We start from the raw sequence: 17,893 nt of genomic DNA on the forward strand, positions 1-17,893 counted from the left end.
TTTCCGGTCCGCGGTTATTGAGTTCCTTAACACAGACGAGGCTAAATGTAGCGTCGTTTATCGATAATTAGGTGGATCACCACATAATACACGCATTAGGTTCAATGCTTAGGTAATTAGACGTTTGGAAGAGACGTTTGCGGTACATTTTAGAGATACTTTTGGTGTCCAAGGTGCATCCTCATCCTGTTAGCTTGTTCAAGCAGCGCGAGCGGCTAACGGTCGCGCCACATTTCTGAGTCGGATCAGATAACTCAGTTTATATTGACTTTTGGGTGTTATAGAAGGAATTCTGGATCTATCGGCATTTGCACCTGAACTCACCATAAGGTCAGTTATATCCTATTTTGTAACTACTGTACACACATTCTGCTGAATCTGATTGATTGACGATTACATCTTCTTTTTGATCCAAACTTCACTATGATGGGTAGTTTGAGGCTGTTTTATGACACTTTTTAGTTCGATGTGTTACTACAATGTAAAACGTTTATTACAGTGTAAAAAAACAACAACTTAGCAACAACGACGCTTTCCTCTTGTCTTCCTACTTTGTTTTTTTTAGTGTGCGTGTCCGTGCATGAGAGTCTCGGAATTTTGGTTTTTACCCGGACCCGTTTTTAGGTATTTTAGGCGATATTTGCTTAAAAACAATGTTAGTTTCCCAAAAATTGTTTGTATTAAGTTTTTATATATATGTATATATATATATATATATATGTGTGTGTGTGTGTGTATGTATATGTGTGTGTGTATGTATGTATATATATATATATATATATATATATATATGAAAAACACCACACAGAACGAGCGACAGACAGACTTTTTTTCTGCTGCGTTTGATAAAAATGATCTTGTATCATGTTTTCCACCTCACACTGATAGCAGAGGCGTCATTTGTGTGTCGATGACGTTTTGTTTCAAAGATTTTATAACGTGCCAAATAAACATTTTACTGCCCGTAAAAAAGCTGCAATTGTTTTTGTAAAAGTGTCAAATGTCAGAAGTTCTAACATCTATTGTTCCTCACATCAGCCTCAGTAGATAGTCAGTCACCAGATTGTCTGGATACTATTTGGACCGTAACACCGCGGAACAACACATAAACGTGAGGAAGCTTTTTACGAGTTAAAACATCCAAAGTGGGTCCCGGACAGCTGGGGGAAAAAATAAATAAATAGACTACGCTCATGTTGCTCTTGTCTTTTATTTTGAAAGAAACTTTTCATTTGGCAGGAATGCTGTGAAATGCATGTTACACAGGAAAATACATATGTTTATGATTTTAAAAAGATTGTGTGTGTGTGTGTGTTTTCAATAGCTATTTTTGAAAAAAAAAATGTAATTTGGTTGGTTGAATTTTCATGATTTAATGACCGTGGCAAAATGTGGGTCCCAGGGTGAGACCAGTACAGAACCCCTGCTCTCGAAAGTCCCTGAACAGCCTCTGTCTGCAACTTTAGCCTATTTACTCAGAATCGTTCGACACAGAAGTGAGAACATGAGTTTGAGCTGGAGCTGATACAACGATTGAAAAAATTCCAGTGTCTGCCTGTCTTTACCTCTCCTGTTTCGAACGATATGACTACAAAGATGGCGTCCGGGTTTTCTATATATATATATATATATATATATATATATATATATATATATATATATATATATATATATATATATATATATATATATATAAAGTTTGGGACGCAAATGTTATTATTTTAGTTGTTTTATTTTGAAAATCCCAGCGGATGTTAATGCTGCGTATTGTTTGATTTGACGCCGTCTGTGTGATGTCTGCTGGTGGTAAGTTGGCTTCCTGTTCATCCGGTCACTTTCCTGTTAAAACGTGTGTTTTAAAGTGCATAGAGAAAGTTGAAACTATGATGTTTAATCACAGAGTGTTTATGGTAAAGTGAGCATGTAGGTTAAGTTGCTGTGTTTTTTTAATAGTGAAACTGAGCTGTTAGCTTAATCAATGCTAACGGAAGCTAACCGCTAACGAGCTGAGATGCAGGCAGTGTTGTGCACACTGTGGTCTTAGTTGCTAATGTGTGACTCTGTTTTTAGTTAATTCTATAGTGTACTGGTGACCAACTGATATTAAGAAGCGGCCTATTTGTTGTCCCATGTTGCATGTTTGTTTTTATTTAAGTCTGTTGATATTGTGTATATTATACATTGTAAATGGATTATTTAGAGAACTAAATTTTCATTTTGTTTTATTTCTATCCATTTCAATTGTATATTATTGCAGATTGATAATTATTGTTTCGTTAATGAGGCCTAAATGTATTTCCCTTTGTTTGCAAATGATCACTATACGATCACGTATTTTTTTTGATTTGGTGCAGTCTGCGTGATCACAGACATCACATCACATTCAGTCATTCACTGATTATAATTTTTTATTGAGTGATTTATTATTATTTAAACTGAAATATTAACAAAATTAAACCTCCATCAGAAAGGAGGTAAACATGTACAAAAACAACACATTTTTACATAACTTTTTTAAGTTAGTCAACTGAAACTTTTAATGTTCATCAAGCTAGTGCTTGGTAATGTCTAGGTTTTTGTGTAGGAACAGGATCTGGTCAACATACTGGTGGTTAGGCTGCTGAAGTAGAGAACTCACAATGTATTGCAATGTGAAGATTTTATTAACTTCCTACATTCAGAAATGATCAGTGCATATTAGTCTTCATCATCATCAATGTTTCACTTGTTGTTTACTCTGTAGTGGATCAAACTGTGGCTTTACGTTGGACACAGTGTTAAAATAGTTTCATCAGTTTGATGTCTGTCATAGTTTCATTGTATCGAGCTGCATGACACAGCACACACCTCCCTCCCAGGAAGATGAGTGGACAGCATGGATGAAATATAATTAAATGTAACACATTTTGTCCCGTCTAAAACTGGTAAATTTGAACATATTAGAAATGCTGATGGTCAATCTTTCATCGTGCTTGTGTAGCCAATGAAAACGGAATCTACTGTTGAACTAGGAAATTGACAGAATCGGCATGAAACGCTGTCGCTGTGAGGAAAAGGACGATTTTTTATGGGGAAATGTTTCTGGGGACCGCTCATTAGATCCACTGCCCTCCCCTGTTTCGTCCTGGCTGCATTAAACACTGTCTAAACCAGGGCTCTGCAACATGTGGTAAATGGTAAATGGGCTCCCTGTAGCTTTAAATATATATTAAAATAATAAATTGTTATGTCTAGGGCTGTCCCGATACAACTTTTTCATTTCCGATATGATACCGATATTGCAGCCTTGCGTATCGGCCAATACCGATATTAATCCGATATCAGAATGAATCATACATTTAATTTTTTTGGAGTGTGGAATGTTAGGAAAGGTTTGATCAAGTGATGTTACTCAAACAGAGAACAATAGTCAGCAACAGTAGGTATGTGCAGAAAAAGGATTGATTCAATAGTGGATGCTTGTGCTTCAAGCCTGTCATAATTCGTTCCCTCTGCTCCGATCAGAAAACTTTTATTTTTTATTTTTTTCTCACACAGCTGTTGCTGGACATAGAATCATGTTTAGGACTTGATGTTGTCCTATAACATGCATGTAAGAGTGTATTCAGTGTCATATTGCATTTTGTTTAAACGATATCTGCATTTTCCTGACAAAAGGATTCCCTCTGTGTTTAGGGTGTAAGAGCCACATCAGCCACACGGTCATTTCCATCATCAGATATTACAACATTGCTCCTCATCATCTCCAGACATGGAAATCGACCAGCTGGCCAGAGGTTTCCGGACACGGCTGACCACGACCTTTGACGGCGTTTTAAGGAAAGCTTTGCTAGACGTGATGGACGTTTTTGAAAGCACCATGCAAGACTTTAAAATACTGATGCAGCAGAAAGAGGCACAGATTCAAAAACTCCAGGGGAAGCTGGTGGTAGCGGAGCTGAAACAAAAAAAGCACGTGTGTAGAAGTGACAGAAGACCAAAGACTGAGAACGATACAGCAAAGGTTCAGGCAGTGAAGCCGGTGTCATCGTCTGGTAAAGGTAAAACACATTAAAAATGTACTTTTTGTTTTCTATTTGATTAGGTTTGTATATGAATCATTGTTATTAATATGGAATTTACTACTGCTCATTAAGGGGTGTGCATTGTCATAAAACTTGCGGTATGACACGATTCACGATTTGTGTCAAATGCGATTTTTTGCGATATTTCACAATATGTTTTATCGCGACGTATCACAAGATCAATAATTACAAATTTCACCTTTACAAAATGGTATGAAATACAATTTATTCCATTTTTTTTTTTAAATTGCAAGAACAAATAAAATATTAAGATCAAAATCAAGTGGTATGTTTATCAAACTGTCAAATTACATTTTAAAAAAGTAACAACATACTTCTATAAAAGTGCCCAGTATGTTTTATGAAAATAATGTGCAATCATCTTCCAAGCTAAAATGCATGGAGGAGATCGGTAGCGTTCACACGCGAAGCAGACGTTAGTGCAATAAAGGTTTTTTTTTTCATCAAAAAACACAATTTCAAAAATCAATGCCGACATTTTATTGAAACGATACGATTATCGGTGAATACATTTTTTCTTACACCCGTACTGCTCATATTTTTTACTTGCTTGCTCTGTTTAGCGTGTTTTGTTTTTTTGTGTGCGTAGAACCCGATGACTGGTGCGCTCCTTTAGGATTTGAAACTACCCCCAAGAAGAAGGAAGAGTTTGGATGTCCCAGCGTTCGACTGCGGCCGTTGATCATCTCTGTGCCCAACATCCCAATTTTCAGGAATGAGGTGTGTAACTACATTAAAGGGGCAGTATTATGAAAAAATCTCTTTCTAATAGGTTTACTACAGTGATATGCATCCTTTTAGCCCAGGGGTGGCCAATTCCAGTCCTCGACGGCCGTGACCCTGTTCCAACACACCTGGTTGAAACCAGTGTGTTGTCATCAAGCTCTGCTGAAGCAATGATAACGAGCCATTCATTTGATTCAGGTGTGTTGGAGCAGGGACACATCTAAAAGTCTCAGGAATCCGGCCCTCGAGGACTGGAGTTGGGGACCCCTGCTTTAGCCTCATTCAGAGGGCCAAAGTTGAACAAGTCCTGTTTCCTCCCTCCCTTGTTATTCCACATTTTGTAAAAAGTCAGCTCCAAACGGGCCAGTTGGATTTTCCTCGCTACTTGATGTCACCTAACGGAAACTCCTCCTTCTGACAATCTCGTCCTGGCTCCTCCTCCCCTATAAGAATGTGAGCTCCTCCCTCTCAAACTCCCTCACGTAAAACAAACGCTGCGGTTTAATATAGAATATATTATACTTTATTGTCATATAAGTAAAGCTACATACATCCAGAACAGCCTGGATACAGGATGTATCCAGGCTGTTCTGATCTCTGCTCCGTCTACAGTAAAACTCAGCCAGTTTGTAACAGTAGCATAACAGCATGAAGTTGTCAAATCACCACATTGGATTTGTTCAGAAGCGATTGCGTTCGTATTCTGACTCAGAGTCCGATTCGCTGTGATCGCTCCGCACAGTAAGAAGAGCAGATGAAGTGGTGTATCAGTCTGGTTCCAGTACAAAGTGACCATAAAAAGCTGTAAATGGACTGATATGTAGACGTGGGGCAGTGAGGAGGAGACTTCATGTAGTAAAGGAAACGCATCAGTTGAAACGCAGACTTTTCCCTGCAACCTAAATGAGTACAGCAGCCCACCTACCTGCCGTTCTGATTGGCCGAGTTGTCTGAAGGGCACCTCATCAGCCAATAGGGTGCTGCCTATGTTGGGATGCGGCATTTGTGTGGATTTTTTTTAGAAAAATGCTAAATTATTGTAATACGGCCAATAAAACAGTGTGCTTTATAGCCCGGAAAATACGGTAATCACATACATGATATAAAAGTGCAGTCGTAAAAGTACAGGAAATAACAAAACACTGTCTGCAATCTATGCAAAAAAGGTTACGAGAACAAAAATATGCTATTGAAAGTTTGTTTATTGTGAAGTAGACGTAAATCACAATTTTTGTACTTTACTTCCACATTACATTTTGTTTTCATTAATTAAATGCTCTGTATTAAATGCTTGTGATATGTGTGTAGGCCTTTTGTTTACTGTTAATAATATTGTCAATGAAGAAGAGACTTTTTTAAGATTGGCATGAAATAAAAAATGTCCTTTTTGTTGAGCCACACCTGTCATACCTCAGTTCCCCAGCAGGGTGCGCACCACACACTTTAAGAAGCACTGGTTTACAGTAATTCTAGCCAAACTGTAAATAGAGGGTCTGCCTGAATGTTTTCTGTAAGTTAATTTTGTAATTGGTACATCCCTAATGGACTTTGTTGCTGAATGAAACACAAATGTTATCTTTTCAACAGAGTTAGTACAGCTACAGTATGTATCCACAGTATGTATCTCTTTGCTGTTTGTATTTTGCATCATCCATTACAGCAGATTGAAATGATGATTTCCTTTTTGTAGATTGTCAACTGTGACCTTGACTTTTATTTGAAATCCAGGAAACGGAGGGTGTCAAAAAGACGTGAGTTGGTTTCTCAACTTTTCTTCTTCCTAATATCTTTCCACACTCATATTCTCCTCAGTTTAGATCATAACTCCACTTTACAGTTCTGTGGTACATTGTATGAGATGAGATGAGATGAGTTTATTTGTCATTGCACATGTTACAGAGCAACGAAATCACATTTCAGTTTCATCCCGTCCAAGAAAACATGAAAAGACAATCATAAACATGGGAGCACAGGAGCGGGAGAACTGTGGTTCGCCACCAGGGCGGCGCCCCTTATTCAGATGAGAAATGGGATAACAAACGATGGGGAGGAAGAAGAGATAAAAAAAGGCAAAAACCAAACTAGGCCCTTGTAGAGAGGGGCAGAGTTTGGGATCATGAAAAAAAAACTCTTCAGCAACATTGCGACAGAAACCCACAAACACAACATTCAATTCAATACAACAGCACGTTAGCATAGGGGATGGGTCTTTAGGATGGGTAGTTCGCAGGTCAGCCACAGTGTGGCGCTGCCCTTATGGCGCGCCTCCTACTGACCAACCGCTGGGAGGGAGGAGGGTTGGAGCCAGAAGAGACAGTGACAATATAGGATATGTAGTGATGTAGGGGGAGTGAAAGTGTTCGTTGAGATAAGCCTGTTTACTCAGCCTCTGCTGCTGACTCTCACATAGAGATGACCTCGAGAGTTCGTTGGCAGAGCCGGGACCAGGTGTACATGAAAAGTGAGGGAAAGGTCAGAGCGTCTTAGCAACATTCCGTCCTTGGAGAGTTTGGAGAGAAGAAAACAGACCACAGGCTGCTCATTCAGGGGGGGGGCCGAATGAGAATAGAGAAGGTGTTTTGAGACGGGCTAGCCATAACATGGCTGCCAGCCCTACTGTTCCTGGTCAGTTCGATAAGTAATCCAATAGTGTGGCCATATCCTGTGAGACAAACTATCCTCCTCTTAAAGTTCCACGGTGGAATCCATCTGAGAGAGTTCAGAGAGTTTGGCTCCTTTCTTCGTTAACTGCGGCTTCCAATAGTGCTGCCAACGTAATCCAATTTTTTGCGATAATTCAGGAAAATGCCAGATCCAATCAGCATAAGACCTGATATCATACATTCCAATCTGGTGATGGATGTCTTCCACATCCTCAGGACTTGTGAACTCTCCCATTTCCCGTCCTTCTAATAGAGAAATTTGACCAAAAGCGAAGAAAGACCAGATAATCAATTCCATGATTAGATTCAGGATTGGGATGCTGATAGAGGCTCCTGTTAGATTTGAACAAGACAAAACAAGACAAAAGAGCAGCAAGCAGGGAAAATTTGGGAGAGGGAAAAAAATAGCGTCCGTCTCCTCTGAGAGCAAGTGCAGGGGTCTGCAACCTTTACTCTCAAAGGAATCATTTTTCCTCATCTCACCTGATTAAAGTCCTCCTGGAGTTGAAAAAATACATTTTCAATGAAGACAATACAGTGTATTATATTTTATACAGTTAAAATTATGGAATAATGTTTGATTTAGATTTACTTGATTTTTATTGACCATGTAAATGGCAACTTAAAACAGTTTAGAATAAACTAAAATGACATCAAGAAATAAAACAGTGTCTTGCATCTTCAAATTCTTATGCATCTCATGAACACAATGTTATATAAAGAAGATTTTTTAGTTAATATATTTGAAAGGCTACAAAAAGTAAAAAGTAACTTGAATTTGATAACACATGCTAATTGCTAATTTCTTGCCACACATAAAACATGCATATTTAAGCAACACATTGGCAGTTAAATGAATCTGTTCCCACACAATTAAAATCTCTCTTTTCTTCCAGAATAGTGTTTTTGTTAGTGTAGTTATCTTACCAGAGATTTAAAACTTAAGGTTAGCCACAGGTGCAGGAAAGTTGATGGTCTGTAGATGTTGTAGGAGGTGAAATAGGAAGGTGCTGAGTCATTGCACAATGTGATTTATTTATAGGTTTACAAATTGTTATATCTTGATTTTATTTGTCATTAATCATTAATATAACCTCTGTAAAAAAAAACAAACAATTTATTTCAATATTTTTTTTTAAAGCTATAAGGAGCCATTGCATAAGAGTCAAAGAGCCACATTAGGCTCCAGAGCCGCAGGTTGCAGACCCCTTGTCTATCGCATAAAATCTTTATACGTTAATAATAATTCATGATAATTTTGAGACTGTTTTTCTACTTTTATTGTTTTATTGCTTTATTGTTGTAATGTTTTATGTAGGCTATATGTGTGTTTTTATTGTCTCGCTTCATAGTGTCAAATGTTTCTCTTTGAACTTTTACTGTGTTGATGTATTTTGGTGTTTGTTGATGGTGTATTTTTGCACAAATATTCCAATGTGGTTTATTTTCACTGCAAATGGCAAATAAATTGAACTTGAACATATAATCAAAATATACTTAAATGATCCCTGGGTAAAATGACTTTGTCACAGTGGCTCTGAGGCTAAAAGTGGTAAAAAAGTTTTCGGTTTTGACATCGAACGACGTTTATAAATATTGGAAATATTGGTGGAAATAGAGATAACAATGTTGGGCGATGATATCACCCATCTCTAGGGATGTGTATATGCAGTATATGGAGAAACAGTATTGATTTTTCAATACATTGCGATACTTTGTCTCCCTAATACAATATATATTTTAGTATGGATTTTTTCCCACCAAATATTTAAATGCTGTTTTTAACTGATTCTAAATGTAGTATTACCTTCTGTTGGAGTAAAATTATTATATCATATATTCACTTGTGATGATGTGTGCTGGCATATCAAAGCTCCCTATTCTCTAGTGTGTTATCAAATTGCACATTGTGTGAGTTCGTCTCCTATGTTCTCCTGATGTCTGATGAGCCACATTGATAAAACACCCTGTGGTGGCAAAATTGATTAATTATGTATACTCCCATGATACAGCTTCTCTAAAGGAATGTCAGTTGGCCCCAGTTTAATCTCGAAGGCCAGAGCACGTCCAAACCCTCCCCAGACATCACATACACACACACACACACATATCATATACACATACACACACACACATACATCATATACACATCCACACACACTCACTCATCCACAACACACACACGTACACACACACTCACTCATCCACAACACACACACACACACACACACACGCACACTCACTCATCCACAAACACACACTCATCCACAACACACACACATACACACACACTCACTCATCCACAACACACACACTCACTCATCCACAAACACACACACACTCACTCATCCACAACACACACACACACACACACACACTCACTCATCCACAACACACACACACACACACACACACACACACACACACACACACACACACACACACACACACACACTCATCCACAACGCACACACGCACACACACACACACACATCTAACTTTCACCCCGACATCGGCTCCGGAGGACTGACCTCCCCCCCTGGTCTCTTCTTTGTTGTCTGTGGAAGGGGGAAGGTGGGACAGTGGGGTATAAATGTGTGTGAAAGGAACTTTTGGGCGCTTCTTCTTCTTCTTCTCCTGCTGCTTCGCGTCTCTCCTTTGGCCAGAGGAGACCACTGCTTTGTCTATCCCGCTTTGTACCTTTTTTATTTAGTTTAGATTAAATCATTTTTTATTACTTCATTATCTCTCCTGTCTGGTCTTCATCATTTATCACCACAGAGTGTGTTTTCAAGTCAAAGACGAGGTAACCGTAAATTTCACCGTAACAACCCTCAGAGGAGATACGTGCCTAGATCCAGATAATACCTGACCCTCAGGCCATGAGAACACACATACCAACCAAAACAGTTAGATAAAAAGGTGCCTTTCACCCAGATTCAAGCACGCACACACACAGGCCAGATAACGGTGACTCACTCATCTTCCCTCTCACATCCTCTGCCCCCCTCCTTTTCTTCTCTCTCCTCTTTCTAAGCTTAGAACACTAAAAATCAGGGATGTGAATCTTTGGGTGTCTCACGATTCGATTCCGATCCTTAGGGTCACGATTCGGTTCAAAATCGATTCTCATTTTAACCGATTCTTGATTCAGACAATTCTCGATTCCAAAATTGATACAATGCATAGCGTGTTAAGGCAAATTATGACATCCAAACAATACAGTTTGTATAAGATCATTTTAAATAAACTGATTCCAATGATATAATCCCACAAAGGCAAAATTAAAACAAAAGGTAACATTTATTCATGCTAAACAAATTAAAAAACACACACACATTCCTTGTGCTGTCTATGTAATACATTGTAAGTCAGAGTCGCTGTTTCCTGTTGAGTGTCATAGACTGTAAGGGCTTGTGTTACGAATGTAGATTGGATTCATCTCCGTTAGCTGGCTTCAACTAACCAAACGTTCCCTGTCAGACAGGAGCTGAAATAAGAGCTAATCTAGATTTGTAGCATACCCCCTAAAGGTCGGAAGTCGCCATTTTGAAAGCCCATGGCCTACTGGTCTCTACTAATGAAGTTCTTGTATTTACGGCTTGAAAAAACATATGCTTGTGTTGTATGTTTAAGCGTATAGATTGATAACGAGACTGTGTTTGTGAAAGTTCAGCATAAACGGTGTTATATAAATCACCGCCGATCGCGGTAAATGTTAGCATGAGCATATACATGGGTTTTCCCATAGACGTTAGCATGAAGCTAGCTGAATTTTTGTATAGTAGTATTTTCTATTTATGAGAGCACGAATATGTATTTGTATGTTCAGTTTACAGTGTTTCCTGAGTAAAGTCTCTAAACGGATCTTCTGAATCAATCTGAATTTTTTTTTGAAGTTTATGAATCGATTCAGAATTGTGGATGATTAGAATCGCGATTGTTATGTGAATTGATTTTCCCCCTGATTGTCGTTTTCTTTGTCTTTCACAGTTTCTGCTTTAAAAGAAGGGACAAATCCTATTTTGAGCAGAAGATTATCTCCACGTCAACATCCAATAATCCCCATTAAACAGGAAACTTCTGACCAAACCAATTGTAAAATCCAGAAAAGAAGTGAGCAAATCTTGATGGGAAACGTAACTCAGCATAGAAAGAATCCCAATGACAAAGTAACGAAGAGATCGGCTAAAAAAAAGAAGCGTAGAAGAGTTTGTCAGAAAGTTTTTATTTCAGAAAACGAGCGAAACATGCACGTGCTCTTTCATCACTGCTGCATCGGCTGCAGAACAGTCTACCAAAAACGAGGAAGTCTCCTTCGTCACAAATCAACCTGTGAAAAACTCAACAGAGGCCTGGCAAAAACACCCGTTTCTACCGAGACCCAAACCACAATCAAAACAGAAAACGCGCCGTTTCTCATCAGCAGCATGGATCCAGACACCATAAGGAGCACATTTGCAAAAAGTGCAAGAGTCAGCATTAGCGGAACAATGCAAGTGATGAAGAATTTGTGAATATAAACGACCAGAGCAAGAACCTGTGGACACACAGCACAATGTTCTTCTGTATATTATAACTTTTACACATTTCTTTATAGTTATCGTCTGTGTAGAACTAACACTTGAAGTGAAGAGACCCCCTCTGAAAAGGATTTATAGGGGGAGTTTGTTTCTACATCCTGCAAACTTTCACGTGGACAGGATGACCCACCCCTTTCAGGGAGACCCCTGTTGTGGGAGGGTGTCACTGTCCAGATTGTCCTCGTGACTTTTTTAACAACAAGTTCCCTCCAAAAATAAGGACATAGGAAAGTGGATACAATGCATGACATCACCAAAAAGAACAATATATTAATGATCTATGTTCAATTTATTATTATTATTTTATAATCACCTAGATTTCTTTTTCAGGTAAAATCTCTCAGCCAAAAGGCCATTTTAGTTGTTGTTGTTGTCCAAAATGTCTAGAAACCTCACTAATGTTAGTTTAAGGTAACTGCTGTTTGAACTTTTTCATAAGAACATTTACCAGTAAAACTCACCAACCAGTTCTGACAAATACTGTACATACTTATAAGCCATGTTTGGTATCAAAATGACCGATAAGTCATGATATTTTAGGTTCTCTTATTGAAAATGTTTAGTTTATTTGTTTATTTGAGCAGTTAAAGTACCGCTCAAAAGGAGTGGGCTGAAGCAAGAGCTTATTAGCGCCGACCCCCGAGATCATTACAATGAAAACAACATATCACACAGTACAAGGGAACAAATTACAAGGAATAAAGTACAAGAGCATAGGAACACAGCATGCACACAACACACAACATATCCGTTTGTGATTTTACCTTAGACATTATCAATGATACATTTAGCACATCATATTTTGATTGTGGTGAACTGAACTTATAGGAAGCATTTATTGTGATTTGTGTTTTAATCCAGAATCCTTCTTCTGTCTGTCTTTTATCACACACTATCCACATGAAACCAGACCACACCCCTAAATTTGAGTAAGCGATCTCTGGGTTTTCCCTTTAAAGTTAGAGTTGTTTTTAGTCTAGGTGCTGGCATCTCTTGACTCACCTATTTTTCTTTGTTCATCTATTTTTTTTTTGTATATATATATATATGTAGTTGATGTTAAGTTTAAGTAAATAATATGCGAGGTTCAGAAACCCAGCCTTCCCAGCGAGCCCCGAGACGGTTGTGGAAGTTGCCCATAGTCGGTGCAAAATCTTGGCTTGCAAACCTACAAACGGCCAACATCCACTGCTGACGTTCTCCCAGGCTCTGAGGTACCTGAACATTAATATCCAATTCAATCCCAAATGACCTACAAGACATAGTCTGCCAGCCACACAGAATGATGTCTAACACCTACATTCTCATTCTGTATCTGTTTATGTCTTTGTAATTGATTTTATATAAATATATACTTTGCATTTTAGCCAATATTTAGCCTATACTAGATTTGTTTAGCGTAGAAGTTGCATTTTATGATGTAATTATCACCTTGTCTTTGTGTATTACTGAAGTGTGAAAATAAATGGCTTTTTGTAATCCTTGCATTTCTGGAGTTATTACGTTGTGTTAATGGGTGTAGATCCTGGTTCAACAGGATAAAAACTTCAACGTAAGTTCCTCTCACATCTGTCATTGAACTACTGTAAAGTTTTGTATAATTTTTTTTTAGTGTTTAGAGGATGTTTTACTATACTTTTCCCTTTTAACTATACTGAACAAAAATATAAACGCAACACTTTTGTTTTTGCTCCCATTTCTCATGAGCTGAACCCAAAGATCTGAAGCATTTTCTATAAACACAAAAGACCTATTTCTCCTAAATATTGTTCATAAATCACTCTAGATCAGTGTTAGTGAGCACTTCTCCTTTACAGAGATAATCCCTCCCACCTCACAGGTGTGATATATCAAGATACTGAGGCAATAATCATGCTGTCTAATCAGCATCTTGATGTGCGCACATTTTTACACATCTGAGCGTTGAATCATTAGACTGCATTAGATATGAACCGGGAACAAAATGTGACGTGGAACTAAAGTGCAAAAATAATGATTTACATCAGCAGGTGAAGTGGAGATGAACAAAAACACATTGTTTTCTGAAGCTTTTAGGTATAGATGGCAAACAATGCTTGCTTATTCCCTGTATTTTTGACTACTGCATTTAAAAAACATGTATGCAGATGATTAGTTTAAACTAGTTTTTGATTTATTTTAAAATATGTTGTTAGTTGTTCCCTGTTAGTTCAATCATTTCTAAAATGTATTATTTCTCTGGATTATTTTGGGGCCAATGGGCGCAGGTGGGGCTTGAAAGTTGACTTTCGTTCAAAGTGGGGAATAACCTAAAAAAGTTTGAGAACCACTGCTTTTAAAGCTCTTATACATGGCAGTGCAAACTAGGGCACATGGATGATAAAATTACATGTTTTACCTCCTAAAATCTGTGGCCCACTTGAGATTAAACTGGTCCATATTTGGCCCCTGAACTAAAATGAGTTTGACACTCCTGGTTTGAACTATGAAAGTGAATTAAATTTTTTTTGTTTTTGTTGATGCTTTTAATTAATGACACTAACATGTTTTTTTCTATGGTTAATATTTTTTCCGTGTTTTCACTTTATTGTGAAAACACGGCCAACGTCAATAATTAATGACGTTGGCTGTGGCAATGTGTTATTCTTATTCAGTCATATTAAGCTTTTCATAGTTCAACAAAAACAAAGAGTGTGGTGTTTTAGGTTTAAACTTGTGACATGCAGAGGTTAAGATGCTTGTTTTATGTACGATGCATCATTTCAAAGGTTTACTTTAAGTCTGTGGTAAACATAATGTTTTATTACTGCAGATACTGATAGTTGATTGTGTTGTTGAAAAATGACCGAGTTTTATTCTTCCAGTATGTTTTTAAGTCATAAAAATAAATATTGACAGAGCTGCTCTTTCCTAAATGAATTTGGTTGCTGTAACCTAGACTGGCCGCCAGGGGTCAGAGTCAGCAAATAAAACATTAAGGCCATGGTGGCGCACTGTGGTTTGAAAAAAAAGTAGACAAGTCAGCGTTTTTTATTGTTTGACCTACATTTTTATATAATTTTTCCCTGATGCAAACATTTGTGTTATTGAGTGTTTAATGCAGCGGTAGGTGCCTGAACTTATGCTGACTAGGCAAAATCCAAATGTGTGTTACTGGGTCACTGGGTTTACTGAACAAAACCTGGTTTCTGTCTTTTTCCTTTTGCTATGCAAAAGGTTGATTGTTTAAAGTTTTTTTTGTTTGTTTGTTTTTTAAAAAATTTTTATTTGGTAGTTTTAAATATAGGCCAGGTGATTGCATGTCATTTATTAAAAAATTGTATTAAAAAAAAAAAAAAAAAATTGTGATAAAATGTGTAATCCAGCTCCTATCCTGATGGAACTTGTTGAGGTATTTGAGGAACCAACCTGACATAACTGATCAGTCACTTACAAACCGCGATAGACATTTGAGAAATGTTTCAAATGAGAGATGGGAATTTATAGATTTTTTAAAAAAAAAACTGATCCAGAATCAGTTTATTGATCTGGATCCCCTCCCAAATGTAATGGAATCTTCCATGGTGTAAGGTCTATATTTTCTTAAAAACAGTGGTCACAATGTTTCAGTTAAAATAAACAATTAAAGATAATTCATTTAACACTAAAACTATTATTTTATTATATTTTAGCAGTATATAACTTTACTATGTACTAACTACATCTGTCATATGTATTTATCTTAGCTCAAAAACATTCATGTCTTCTTACTACTGTAGGCTTTTTTTGGTTCTTTATTCCAGACATTAAAGCTGATATCTGGAGTTTCTGAGAAATCTATATTTATGTATGATTCTTTTGAAATGTGAAAATTTACCTAACTAGTCTTTTACTATGGTCTACTGCCTGTGGTCATTCATATATATTATTGTATATAAGTCCCTCCTCTGTCCTATAGACCCCTATACAGATGGAAATGAAGGCTGTGAGCACCCAGCCAATAGGCTTTGACTTCCTGCTTTTGAGACTGTCAATCAAAGTGAATGTGGAACTACAGTATGCATAGAAACAAGGCCGTGCGTCACAACAGCAAACAGGTAAATATGATTTTGGCTTTTACTTCACCCATAGACCTGTATCAATGTGACGTTGTATGCGCATGCTGAAAAGTAGAGGCGTGGCTTCTGGTAGATTGGCAGAGGCAGTGGGAGGAAGTGAGGCTGTTTAGGGCGGGACATTGAGATGTTTCTCAGAAACTCCGGATATCAGCTTTAAGTGTGAGAGTAGATGTTGCTCTTTACGTTTCCTCAGAAGCGTCTCACTGACTCACTATCTTTGTGAGTTTGAATTCTGGAGCTCATTGGTGACTAGAGCTCCTGGGGCCCCTCACGTGGTTCATGTAGACTACTCGGTGCCATGTTGGTGACCCCTGATGTAGTGCATAGTATGGAGTGTGACATTTCAAACACAGCCATAGTGAGTATTGACAAGCTAGTTCGCATAGCATAGATTGTTCTTTGTAAATTTTATTTTATTTTTATTTATTCAGTTCATTTCCGACATGGTTGCAATCACAGCAATTCATTTTGACATTCAGAGCAGAATCACATCATTTTTTTTTTTTTTTTTTTGTTTTTTTTGTCCTTTTGCATGCCAGAAAGGGCGACGGAAAAAAGCATTATGCTTATCCAGATCCGTCCCCTGATTTGAACACAGATAATTTTACATCAAACCTCGTTTCTTCCCTTGTCAAACATTCTCATCTTCTTCATAATTTCATCATTAACGTTTTTTTTTTTTTTTTTTTGTCCTTTTTTATGTGATGCGTTCTCGTCTGCAGTCATTGTTCCTGTTGTTACTCCTCCTCACTGTCCTTTTTTTCCGTATCTCCTCGAGCTTTCTTTTCCAGTCGTTGTTTACGTTCCTCCAACTCTCCAAACGAAAAGTTCTTCTTATAGTATAAACTGGGCGTGTATTAACTGCTCCAGGAGCCCCGCCCATAATCAAGGCACTTATTTGAATTTCTCCCTGTAGTGGTTGGTCAGCCAAAACCAGGGCTTTAGTTCCTCTTTAATGCTCAGATTGGTCAATATTCCAAATGCTGACATGGATGTTGATCATTGGCCCTCAGATCAAACAACACAGTTCTGTGGCCCCCACTGTGATTAAAGTGGCCCCTCTCTTAACAGATGGGATGTTGATTGCTCTCTCCTCTCTGTCACACACAGAATGGTCTGCTGAGTGGATCCAGCCATTCCCCAGCCTGCTGAGCTCTTGTTTTAGTCATAGAAGCATTACATGCACTGACCTCCCCTCCCCCGAAGGTCAGCTGTCCATTTCCCTCTCTGACATAAAAGATGAAAAACAAATAAGAGATGGAGAGCCGAGGTCCGCTCTGAAGGGAAAGCGGGAGATGCAAAGTGTTTGCTGAGTTAGCCACATAAACACTGTGTGAGTGTATGTGTGTGTGTGTGTACGTACCAGTCCATCGCACGTGCACCTGCCTAACTTGCACTAAACTTACCTAATTAAAGTAGTTTGGTGTAGTGGCAGGTGTGACATGAGTGTGACACGCTGCACTATGTAGCACCGTCTGCGCTGGAGCTTCACTCACGCCACACCTGCGTCTACGTGTGACTAATATATTTATGTTTGTTAGGTGCACATCCAGGTGTGGCGTATGCGTGCATACACTTTAATGTGTGGTGTAGGTGTAGCGTCTGCAAAAGTGCTAGCACATCTGCAAGCACACATGCGCACGTGAGTTGTGCCCGTGTATCCATTCTAACTCTATAGAAAATGTAGATCAGACGTACAGATGTGCAGGTGCAGGGTACGCATTAGATTACACGTTTGATAGACTGATTCACATGAATTT

The 17,893-nt window shown here is 38.1% G+C and overlaps 1 protein-coding gene across 2 annotated transcripts; it reads left to right on the forward strand.

Annotated features, from left to right (window-relative positions):
* On the forward strand, positions 1-13,536 carry LOC114470609 (uncharacterized). 2 transcript variants are annotated; one of them, XM_028458888.1, is made up of 5 exons: positions 1-330; positions 3,676-4,040; positions 4,675-4,805; positions 6,502-6,562; positions 11,468-13,536. In XM_028458888.1, the coding sequence occupies exons 2-5, from the start codon at positions 3,752-3,754 to the stop codon at positions 11,989-11,991; spliced, it is 1,005 nt and encodes a 334-aa protein (XP_028314689.1). In that variant the 5' UTR covers positions 1-330; positions 3,676-3,751; the 3' UTR covers positions 11,992-13,536. The 2 variants fall into 2 exon arrangements, with proteins under 2 accessions (XP_028314689.1, XP_028314690.1); XM_028458889.1 differs by lacking the exon at positions 1-330 and adding an exon at positions 1,781-1,806.
* The last annotated feature ends 4,357 nt before the right edge of the window (positions 13,537-17,893 follow it).

The sequence above is a fragment of the Gouania willdenowi genome, chromosome 10 (assembly GCF_900634775.1).
Source record: "Gouania willdenowi chromosome 10, fGouWil2.1, whole genome shotgun sequence".
In the NCBI taxonomy this organism is placed as follows: Eukaryota; Metazoa; Chordata; class Actinopteri; order Blenniiformes; family Gobiesocidae; genus Gouania; species Gouania willdenowi.